At 39.1% G+C, this 12,552-nt stretch overlaps 1 protein-coding gene across 5 annotated transcripts in view; it reads right to left on the bottom strand.

The window, feature by feature from the left end:
- The window catches only part of INPP4B (inositol polyphosphate-4-phosphatase type II B), a 455,375-nt gene that overhangs the window by 121,452 nt on the left and 321,371 nt on the right, over nucleotides 1-12,552 (bottom strand). For all 5 annotated transcript variants that reach the window (XM_024977565.2, XM_059876249.1, XM_024977564.2 and 2 more), the window contains one exon: nucleotides 980-1,139. In XM_024977565.2, the coding sequence (XP_024833333.1) occupies nucleotides 980-1,139 (160 nt within the window). The remainder of the gene's footprint in view (nucleotides 1-979; nucleotides 1,140-12,552) is intronic.

Below are 12,552 nucleotides of genomic sequence, written 5' to 3'. Positions count from 1 at the left end.
TTTCCTGTAATTAAACTCCTGATGAAAATGTGAGTAATAAAAAAATCAGCAAAACAAATTGAGAAAACAATTTAATTTGATAAGCAGCCATATTTTCTTATACTCATTTTCCTTAAGGAAAAGGGAAAGCAGATTTTAGAAGAGGGTAGGGCAATGCTTTTTATCTCCAAACACTCAAGAATCTGGCTGGAATGACTCTAGGAGCAAGTCTTTCTATAATAGAGAAGTGCAGATATCTGTCTTAGTTTTTGTTGGCAAAATTAATCAAATTAACAAAAAAATTTTAACAAAAGAAGCCATATTTGCTAGTCAACCTTGTAATAAGACACCTTTGAAAGTATCTGTCTCTGTCTCTATACATAGATCTATGTGTGTGTGTGTCTACTGTGACATATGTATGCATCACTGCATGTGCCTATACATGTATCTATGAAAACTTAAGCTTCATGAAAATGTCTTTGGAATAACACACAAACACATTCTTCTTACATGGAATTAAGACTTCTTCATGTTTTTGAAATAATTCACACATTCACTCCCTCAGAATAAGGTGAACAACATTTTACCATATCACCTTCTTTGCAGAAGCCTTTTTAAGATGCTGCATCCTGATAGTCCTCAAAGTTTCTAAGCATTTTCAGATGCTTGTTTTTCTTCCTAATAAAATTTTGGAGGAATGTGTATAAAAGTAGATTAAACTATATCAGACTCTGTAAAAGAAAACAGTGCTCTCCTTTCAAGAGGGTTTTTATGTAGTTTAAAAAAAAAAAATGAGCATTGCAAGCAGTTCTGAAAACACAACCGAGATGCAATTTGATAAATAGCCTTCCATCACCCCAGCCAGAGCAGTGGAAAAGCACACTATCAGCACTTTCATCAAAAGCACTATTGACTCCTCTTTTTTCTATCTCATTTTATCTTGGCTTTCTCACTTTGTTTACTCAGTCAATGATTGGAAAAAAAAAAAATGATTCCTTACCCTTTGGATGAGTTATGATGGAGTCCACTGGAGAAGAGTCCTTTTCTACATCTTTGCTGCTGGTGCTGCTTCCCTCGCCACCGCTCTCTCTTTCGATCAGTTTATCCACCATTGCAATAATGCAGTTCAGGCTCTTCCCCACATTGGCCCACACCCTGTCCTGAAAAGAGCATGAGTATCACTATGGATCTGTATTGCAAAACCAAGACGAGGCAAAATCAGATGAATCCACTTGAGAACAGCAGGAAGAGGAACAATCATGCAGACTGAGTGACTCTAATCCCCCCATTCATTTGGCCAAATTATGCATAGACAAGAAATCTATTTTCTCTTAATAAAGCATAAATCAAGTGCTATGATCTTTCTATTTAGGTCATTGTTTTCGCCCTGTCATAAAGCAATGAGGAACTATCGTACAACGTGGATCCCTAATTGAGCACAAATTACCTTTTACACTGGAGACATCTATTTTATTTATCAATAATTAGTATGAAAGCAAAGACTCACCAATATTTTAAAATAATGACTGCCGCTTGCATTCAAATTTCTTATTTTTCTTTTTATTGTGATAATATAGACATAACGCAAAGCTGACCATTTTTTTAGCTATAAAATAGTCAAATATATTTTATTTATTTATTCATTTACTTTACAATATTGTATTGGTTTTGCCATACATCAACATGAATTTGGGAGAATGGCATTGAAACATGTATAATATCATATATGAAACAAATCACCGGTCCAAGTTCAATTCATGATACTGGATGATTGGGGCTGGTGCATTTTAACCATTTTTAAGCATATCATTCAGTGGCATTCAGTATTGATACATTCACACTGGTGTGCAGCTATCATCACCATCTGGCTCCAGCAATTTTTCATCTTCCTAAGCTGAAAATTTGTACCCTGTAACATGAATTGTCCATTCATCCATTCACCCAACCCTGGCAACCACCACTGTAATTTTTGTTGCTATGAATCTGACAACTCTAAGAATTAGAAGTTCTTAAAGTGTGGTCTTCAGATCATCCTCACAGAATGACCTAGAGAATTAAAATGCATATCCGTGGGAGTCACCAAGCCAACCAGAACAGTTTCAGATGAACAGGTACACACTGCGTATATAACACAAATTATCAACAAGGACCAACTGTATAGCACGGGGAACTCTACTCAGTATTCTGTAATGGCCTACGTGGGGAAAAACCTGAAAAGAATGGATATATGTATAACTGAATCACTCTGCTATATAACTGGAACTAACACAACACTGTAAGTCAACTCTATCCCAATATAAAATAAAAATTAAATAAAAAAAAAAGAACCATTGGGAACACTAAGTTGAAATTTCAATAAGCTCTTTAAGTGCTCAGAAATGAGATGATTTTCCAGTAGGAGTCCAATGACCCAATGACATGGTTTCTACAAAAGTTCTTGGTAAGTTTATTGCAATTTGGCAAAATCACATCCTACCCTTGCTGGCTTTTCTAAATAAATCATACTTGCTTTTCATAACCCTCTATCGTGAGTACCAAATATGCTGTTAATCACAAGTAATCATAGCAATTTTTTCTCTAAATACAGATCATTCCTCCCAAGAATTAAAAGCACATTTATTTTGCTTTTAATGGAAGCTGATAAATCCATAAATTGTATCATCTTCTGCCTAGTACCTGAAAAAATGAAATTTTGAGAGCTAAAAAGCTCATCACTTCCAGGAGGCAATGCTGGAGAAATGTAAGCAAGCTGAGTTTGTGACATCACTCACTGAGATTTGGTGAGGAGTTTATATTCCAGATCATATAACCAAACTGCTCTGCTGTGCTATGCTTAGTCACTCAGTTATATTTGACTCTTTTTGACCTCATGGACTGTAGCTCGCCAGGCTCCTTTGTCCATGGGATTCTCCAGGTAAGAATATTGGAGTGGGAAGCCATGCCCTCCTCCAGGGGATCCTCCCAACCCAGGGATAGAACCCAGGTCACCCACATTGCAGGCAGATTCTTTATCATCTGAGCCACCAGGGAAGAGCAAAAATACTGGAGTGGGTAGCCTATCCCTTCTCCAGATGATCTTCCTGACCCAGGAATTGAACCGGGTCTCCTGCATTACAGGTGGATTCTTTACCAGGGAACTTTACCAGGTAGCTTTATCAGCTATCAGGGAAGCCCATAACCAGACAAAATGGTCCCTGTTCTGAATATGCCTTAATCACCACCATCAACCTTATTTTTCAGACTATAATTTGAAAAATGAAGCAATTCTCCAGCTAATACTGTGGACAAACTGTTACTGAGGAAAAAAGGAGGAAAGAATTTCTCTTAATTTTTAGATTAGCTCTGTAGAGGAGATAGGCTTTCAACTCTCTTCCTGTCACTCATGATGAGAGAAATTTTATGTTTTGATCAAAGATGAGTAGTAGTGCACGCTGACTTTCTTATGTAAAGGCATATAAAGGATGGATCAACTGCTCTTAATCACATCTTTGAGGAGCACGAACAGAAGGGTATGTAAGAGGATGATTTTGCATTCTACACCTAGCCATTGTTCTTCTTCCTTTATAGATGCCTCAGGTTATACAATTCTGCTGTGAGAAAAAAGTCAGCTTTGCAGCCAGTACAGAGATCTTCACTGGCACGAAGAACAAACTGAAGTATGCTCATTGATTAAGATCAACAATCATATAGTAAAAGGTTGTGTTGTGTGTGGCAAACAGTCTTAAAACACTTAGGAGGACGTTTGGGGGTAAGAAATAGAGCAGTTGCTTATGTAACACTAATACATGATTCATTCACAATCAGATACTCTGTTGAAGGCACATTCAGCAGCAGACTCTGAGCAGATTCATTCTGTTCTTTATCTTTTGGAGAGCAGATCCTTCCAGGCCGGTTGTGAGAGAACCCTGAGCTTTGCCGGACACTGCTTGTGTCGACAAAGTAGATTAAAGTCACTGATTTACATTGCTGTCTCTCATACTAGACTGTGAGTTATCTGAGAGGAGAAGGAAATGGCAACCCACTCCAGTATTCTTGCCTGAAAAATCCCATGGACGTAGGAGCCTGGTGGGCTATAGTCCAAAGGGTTGCAAAGAGCTGGACAAGACTGAGGGACTAAGCACACACGTGTCCTCAGTATATCGCAGAAGGTCTGGAAGAAAGGCAGAGAGGGGACAAAACGGGGAGGAAGAGAGAGGACTCCAACCCAGAGGCAGATTGGGGATTGCTATTTACATTAGCTGACTTAACCTGCAAAAACCACCACATAATATCATTGACTCAGATTTTAGAGACGAGGAAACTTTTGGTAAGAGATACGGAATAACATTCAATATTAAAATGGTAGAGGTAGATGAGAAATTCCATTTAATTCCAAAGACTGGATTCATTCTTTATGATTTCCCACAGAATGCTGGTATCCAGTAGGAATCCTTCTTCATGAAATAACCAGAACTTTGGGGACAAGCTTCGGGGAGAGGGAGCTCAGGAAGGGTCAGGGACATGTGCATGTCACCTCACAAGCCTAAGATTAGGTTTCTGTTATCTGAGGCTTTAACATGAGCCCAATGGCAAATTCTGAACTAAGAGATGATTCTACAAAAAAGGCAGGCTGGTGCCACGTACTCTTAAGTCTGAAATCAACATTACCATGTAATTAGGGGTGCAGCAATCACTTGACTAAAGGACCAATCAGTCTGGGTCAAAGGACATAAATGGCAAATATTAACAGAGGACAACGTTAGTAACAAGGCCCCAAATCCATTCGTGGGCCCAGGTATGAAATAGGGCGTGGACTATAGGGAGGGAAGGTGATAATTCACTTCTTAGAAGATAATTAAGAAATATTATTAATTACAAGCAAGATAATTATTTTGGAGCTAGGATGCTAACAATGAGTAGGAAACATTTTTGAAGATGTACCTCGAGTATCTGATTTCTCTTCTAACTAAACAAGCCATTTTCCATCATGTCTCTGAGAAAGCATATGCACAGAGGAAAATAACCAGCAAAAATCCATTCTCATTTTGGTGACTTCTTATTCACAAGGCCAGTCCATGTGGGGGATTCTTTTTGTTTAGACTGCTGGTATGGCTGGGACGTACTCCACTTTCTTCCCCACTAAAATCATGAAGAGGATCGCCTGCTTAGCAGGGAGAAGACAGTAGAAGCATGAAGACTGGCTGGAGTTCCTCTCACTTCCCACCTTCCCCCTCCCCATTTTCAGGCAAGAAAAATATGATCTGCCTCCAGATTTTGTTTATCCCCTCAGCCACATGACAGGTTTAGAAACACACACGCACACACACACACATACACACACACACACACACACACACACACACAACGACAACATATCAGAAAAGTAGATGGCTGGGCCTTCCTTCTTCTCCCACTCCAATAGCAGTCATTAGCCTACTGCTGAAGAGAGTAACTGAACATTGGTGGGTTAAAGTCTAACCTTTATTAAATGGAGCTTAATGGTGTCCTCGACCTTAATAACACCTTCAGAAAAACCCAACTTCTAGAAGGTGAAGTGGCTATCAACTTTTGCTCAGCAATGAGGGAAAAAGTCAGTGGGGAACAGAGTCAGGTTCTGATCTTGGTTCTTATTTATTTCTGGGTTAGGACGTAAGCTAACATGCAGGTCAAAGCCAGTGGCAATGGATACACACATTTGAAGGATGTAGACATGAGTAGCCAGGGGGCTATTACACCTGGCAGAGTGAACCATGAGGGTAGGGAATGTGGTGCTTACTCGGCATGTCACACATTCATGAGCTCAAGAGAAATCCTGATTGCTTTGGATCAGCAGTTAACTTAAAAAAAAAAAAAAAAAAAAACCTCATTCAGCAATTCTTAGCTAATTAACTTTTCTAGGGATGACTTCTGATCAGCAAGAATGTAAAGGCTAAACTACAGTTGATATGGGGACCCTGTTATATCTTTATCTCCATGCATAATTTGCCACTGGTCACTATGAATTTCTGAGCACTTTGCATAGAACCAGTTAGAAAATTAACAAGACCAATCTCATCTTTACAAAGAAGCTTCAGTCTATCCTTGAGTTGACTGAGAGTAATCTGCACTCTACAAGCCTGGTTCCTCCACACTGCAAATCTTTGTTCATTCCATAGCTTGATAACTCTTCTTTCTGAATCCTAGTGTTGTGCATATAATACTTTATGGTACAAAATGGCACATTCATGGCCCAAGCTACATACTACACACATACCTACACACATGTATATAAACACCATGTCCACGACATACACACCATGTTCACTAAAATCAGCCAGATATATGACATCCATCAGAATTGAGATGCCCCCAACCTTTGCTTCTTATTCATCCTCCTGCTTACTTTCATCCACCTACTCATGCAATAATCCCTGACCTCGGTTTCCCAATGACCACACTGCTGGCCTCACCCTGAAATTCAGTGCCAGTTACACAAGTGATTCAGAGGGTCAGTCACTGTTTCTCCAATAGGTGACCTCTCCAAAGTCCCTGGTTTGGATCTTGCCCAGACCTATCGATTAGCTCTCACATGATCAAGCCTACACACAAGAGCCACATTTATCTTCATCGATAACCACGCTTGTGCCATCACTCCTCTGATCAAAAGCAGGCTGAGTACTGCAATAAGTATTTTCTCTTCTCTCAACTTGCTTGTAGTTGGGTCAACCAAGATCCTAACTCTACACATTTCTCTTTAGTTTTCAAAATGAAAACTTCATCCAGGTCAGTCTCCTTGCTGCCCTAGAAACATGCTGCTAATTAGCTCAACATATTTTCTGGGCATAGGCTACCTGCCTGCTGAGTGCTGAATATCAAAGATATGAAGGAAACCTTGGAGGAACTAGTGTTTCTAACTTGACACATGCTGCTTTTTATGCTTCGAGGGCCTTCTCCTTTACCTTCCATCAATCCAAGTTCTCACCTTTTCAGGTTCCACATATCTAAGAACTGTTCCTGCTATTCTCTCTCTGATTAATGCATCTTTTCTTTTTAATACACAGTGGGCTGTATAAGGGAAATAACTATTGTTTATTAATTCTTTTCTTCTCAGGTCCTAGTACTCATCATGCATGCATGCTAAGTTGCTTCAGTTGTGTCTGATTCTTTGTGACCCCATGGACTGCAGCCGGCCAGGCTTCTCTGTCTATGGGATTCTCCAGGCTAGAATACTGGAGAGAGTTGCCATGCCCTCCTCCAGGGGATCTTTATGACCCAGGGATCGAACTCACAATCTCTTGCATTGGCAGGTGGGTTCTTAACCACTAGCACCGCTTGGGAAGCCCCTAGTATTCACCAGGTTATAGATAAATAAAAGAATGAATATTAATGAATGAAACAAGGAAGGAAGAAATGATTTTTTCATCCTCTTCAACCTTCATATAAATTCTGTCTGAATTCTTTTGACATTTTTAATGTGTCACATAACTACTTTCGATCTGAGAATATCTTTCAATATCTCTGCTTGTTTTATGAGTGCTGGCCATTTACTTGAATTAGATGATATGGCTGTTGAGGTCAGAATCCATTTTTCTTTTTTTTGACTGCATTTGTTTTCCCCCAAGTATTCATAACATTGCTGCACATTATCGATGCTTAATTAACATTTGTTGATTAACTTAATAGCCTGCTATTTAGGAGAAAAAATAAATTAAGATACAACTATAAGAACTATTATCACAAGTATCTTCAAATTGAAGTTAGAATTAAGCTCATATTCTGAATGGCTGAGTTTACTTTAACATGTGTCACATCAAGCTATAGATTCCAATCCATGGAAATATGAAACAAAGCTTTTGTTTAATAATAAATTAAAAATGACTGATTTACTAAAGCTTTTAATTTTAAATTGGTAATTGGGTTTCAGCTGCACACCATCAAACCAGGCATTGTAACAGTCAGGAAAGTATCCAAGGGAGATAATGGTATCTAATATAAAACCACAGGAAAATCAGTCTTACACGAATAAAAATAAAATATCTCTGTCAAAAACAGTGACTTGAGTTGGAAGACGAACTGCTGAGTCAGCAAATCCATCCACTCACTTATTCTTCCATTAATTCTGAAAAATACATTGAACTGTTGTGCTGCTGCTGCTGCTAAGTCGCTTCAGCCATATCCGACTGTGTGCTACCCCATAGATGGCAGCCCACCAGGCTCCCCTGTCCCTGCGATTCTCCCAGGCAAGAACACTCGAGTGGGTTGCCATTTCCTTCTCCAATGCATGAAAGTGAAAAGTGAAAGTGAAGTCGCTCAGGGGTCTCCAAACGGAAGAAATAGCCTGCAAGTGTCAGACATTTTTCTCTCTCTTAAGTGGCAGGAGGAAACAAATGTGATTTTTTTCCTTCTCTATACAAATTTAAAAGGAGGTTTCTCTTAAAATACTATGTTGCCATAATGACACCTGGTTTCACCTGAAGTTAACCAATGCCTTTTTCTTATGGAAATGTTTGTCTTAAGCTATGCTAATGTACTATGCATTTACCCCAAATTCTGTCTTCAAGTCGGTTAGCCTCTTGGCTCAGAACCTGCTGGACAAACCAGTATGTTATACTCAGATATTGTTTCCCTAATCTATGTAAATGAAATTATTTGTATGGTGGTCTGCCCTTCTTCAAGATTCAAGTTAATCATTTTATGGCCCAGGATAAACCATTTGGTGCCAAGATTATCCCAAAATGCATCTTATGGGTGAGGGGCCTGGTGCCATCCTGAATTTTAAGACATTCCTTTCTTTCATTAACAGACTGCTAGTGACTATAACATCCAGCTGAAGACTAGCAGGGGGTACTCTTCTGCCCCCTTCTGATGCCTATGTCAGAAGTTTTCTCTATCTCCTTTATACTTTAATAAAACTTTATTACACAAAAGCTCTGAGCGATCAAGCCTCATCTCTGGCCCCGGATTGGATTCATCTCCTCCGGGGGCCAAGAATCCCGGTGTCTTTGCGTGATTCAACAACAGCCTTTCAGCGACCTCGTGGTCTGCAGCCTACCAGGCTGCTCCATCCATGGGATTTTCCAGGTACCCCTGGAAAGTGAGGGGTGGCACTCCCCACCACTGGAGTGGGGTGCCATTGCCTCCTCCAACATTGAACTGGTCCGTATCAAACACTGTACGAGGTGCTATAAAACAGGGGGCTGAAGGTGAATGTATTAACTGCATGTGGAAAACTCTTGAAATGGGTAGGATTTCATGAATATGCATGCCCATAAAGATCTCATCTGGGGTTTCTTTTCTTTAATAGAACATTTGTGCATTTTAATGGACAGTCATGAACTTTGCTTAATCACCTTTTGTGGGCTTTAATATCAGATAAGAATTCAGAGCACATCTCTCTTGGGTGAAATGGACTGGAGAAGTTCAGGAAGTTTTCCTATCCATCAAGAAAACAGATGATGGAACACTTTCCATTGCCATGCAGGGAACAACTGGCCTAATTCTCCCTGTCTTTTCTGGTGGGAAGAATGGATGCTTTCAATGTTCCCTCCTTGTAATAAGATTAACAAAACTAGACAACCCTATTAGGCATGACTTAGGAAGGAAAAAGAAAAAGCTGAGACAAGGGTAAAATAACTACTTTCAATTCATATTTGCTGGGAAATATCTGAAATTATTTCTGTGTAACCAGAACCTTTGCAACCAGCACATAAATAATCAAGTAAAATGCAAATTACACCACTGGGTTTCTGGAAGCTGTTGGAGACCTTCACTCATCATTTTATTAACTTTGGTCATCTCTGATGTTCTATGTCCATCCTGAATTTTACCACTTCTATGCTTGGAGATAATTGTGAAAATGACTTGAATAGTTGCTTCAGAGTTGATTATGACTCTGGGAAATATGCACTAAGGAAAGAGGGATTTAACTGGGTGCTTTTAATTGGAAAAGAGAAACAAAATCCTCAAAAAAAAAAAAATCCTTAGTTCTAATGGAGGAAAAGGTACCTGACGTGGGGCTGAGTTAAGTTAAAATTATTCCATGTTTCCAAATATGAAGGAAGATAAGAATAGTACTTTGAGAGGAAACTTCAAAGTCATTAATGTATTCTACAAATGAGTATTGAGTACCTTTTATGAGCGAGTGCTCTGCTAACTAGGGAGACACAAACGTGAGCATGGCATTGTCTTTGCCCTCAAGGAGCTCATAAAGTTGAATGTATGAAAGACACAGACATATAAACAACTGACTGCGATTCAGTGCGTACGAGACTGTGTGATCATGGGATGCAAGAATAACGCTTTATTATACAAAATACTTTGGAGTTGAATGTATACATAATATAAAATTTGGAAGTAAATGGCCATATTTTAGTAGACCTCTTACTGACTTTAGGTAACTAAGTCATAAGGTATTGCTTTAGGAAAAGATGAATCAGATTAGTATCTAGCTGCCTATAAGATATCATTACTTTTAAAAAGTGAGAATGATTAATTTCCTTCTTATTAAGATCAGGTCAATGGTTTTACATAGCATAATTCTAACCAGAGAACTGAACAGCAATGCTTTGGAATATCAATTTGCATAGGGACATTATGCATGACCTCAACTATTTTCCCTAGAGGTAAGGTCTAAGATGAACAGAAACTGGCAAGAGAAGTTGAGATTACAGGTCACTGAAGATTGTTCACAGATGAGGAATCTGGCTAGAGACGTGTTGTCATCAACAGTATTTTGCAAGCATATATGCTCACTGCTGCTATTGCTGCTAAGTCGCGTCAGTCGTGTCCGACTCTGTGCAACCCCATAGACGGCAGCCCACCAGGCTCCCCCGTCCCTGGGATTCTCCAGGAAAGAACACTGGAGTGGGTTGCCATTTCCTTCTCCAATGCACGAAAGTGAAAAGTGAAAGTGAAGTTGCTCAGTCGTGTCCAACTCTTAGCAACCCCATGGACTGCAGCCCACCAGGCTCCTCCATCCATGGGATTTGCCAGGCAAGAGTGCTGGAGTGGACAAAATACATAGCTGTATCAATCATCTGTCAAACTGAAACCTTCATATTTGTCCTACACACCATTAGAGAAAGGTGAAACACAAAATAAACTGTGAGAATTTGGTAAAGCACACATCAGTTCAGTTCAGTTCAGTCACTCAGTTGTGTCCGACTCTTTGTGACCCCATGAATCGCAGCACACCAGGCCACATTGTCCATCACCAACTCCCGGAGTTCATTCAGACTCACGTCCATCGAGTCAGTGATGCCATCCAGCCATCTCATCCTCTGTTGTCCCCTTTTCCTCCTGCCCCAAATCCTTCCCAGCATCAGACTCTTTTCCAATGAGTCAACTCTTCACATAAGATGGCCAAAGTACTGGAGTTTCAGCTTCAGCATCATTCCCACCAAAGAAATCCCAGGGCTGATTTCTTTCAGAATGGACTGGTTGGATCTCATCAGAAAAATGTAAATCTTACTCCAAAATTCAAGCCTTGGGAATTTTGAGTTGCAGAGAAACCACATTTTTTTCAGGTTGTATAGAGACTTTATTTCAAAAAGGCCTGAAATAAATATTACTGTGAATTTGTGCTATTGTTTCTATATGCTATGAAATTACCAAACACTTAATATGGATTAATGCAAACCATCTATTGTGCTTATGTGACATAAACGCATTTTGCCATAATAAAGCATATAAGTGTTCTCCTAGCTTAAGAATGGAAACTAATATTAAATTTGATTTACATTTATGATACGAAGAAGGGAAATTAATTGGCTAATCTGGATGCTGAAATGTTTCCTGATATAGAAAAGTAGTTCAACTAAAAAAATGAGTTAGGGATATGGCTAAATAATAATGTTTTCTTAGTCTCACATTTTGCTGGAATGGATCAGAATCTAAAAGATCAGAAGTTTACCTTTATTCTTTAACAATTATTGAAGGAGAGTAGGCAGATTTAGCCCCAAACCCATCAGTGTTAAATAACAATTTTCTAGAGAACAATATAATTACTGGAAGCCACAAAAACTGGGTCAATTTAATACTTTGGTAGGATGACATGCTTTAATATTTTGGACAAACTAATCTTGGAATCCCAGCTGTTGGCAGCATCTGCTGTAGAGATGTAGAGAAAGAAAAGCAATATGTCATCTTTACCAGCTAAAACATGGAGAATGCTAGATTAGTCTATTTCTTTGCACAGATTGTCACAAAAATCCCCATATTCCTGCAGGGTTTAATTGTTTACTAACTTTTCAAGAAAATAAACCTTTAAAGCTCTCAATTATTTAATAAGTAAAATTCAGCAAATAATAGACTTTTTTTGGCCAGTGATCATTTTAGTTTCAATCTCTTCCTTATTGACTAGATAATTATTATCTAGATTCATATGTCATTAATTTTTCCAACAAAGAAGTTGAACATTCTCACATTGACTGAGTTAGTAGAGATTCTCTCTCCGACCTCCAAAAGAAAGATATTTTACATGCAGGGGGAGCCTGGTGGGCTGCCGTCTATGGGGTTGCACAGAGTCGGACACGACTGAAGCGACTTAGCAGCAGCAGCAGCAGCTCACTAGAACTCGAGTAATTTACTAACATGAACTTACTTTCCAAATATTTA

The sequence above is a fragment of the Bos taurus genome, chromosome 17 (assembly GCF_002263795.3).
Source record: "Bos taurus isolate L1 Dominette 01449 registration number 42190680 breed Hereford chromosome 17, ARS-UCD2.0, whole genome shotgun sequence".
Lineage (NCBI taxonomy): Eukaryota > Metazoa > Chordata > Mammalia > Artiodactyla > Bovidae > Bos > Bos taurus.
Note: the sequence above shows the minus strand (reverse complement) of the source record. Positions and strands in the feature narration are given on the sequence as shown.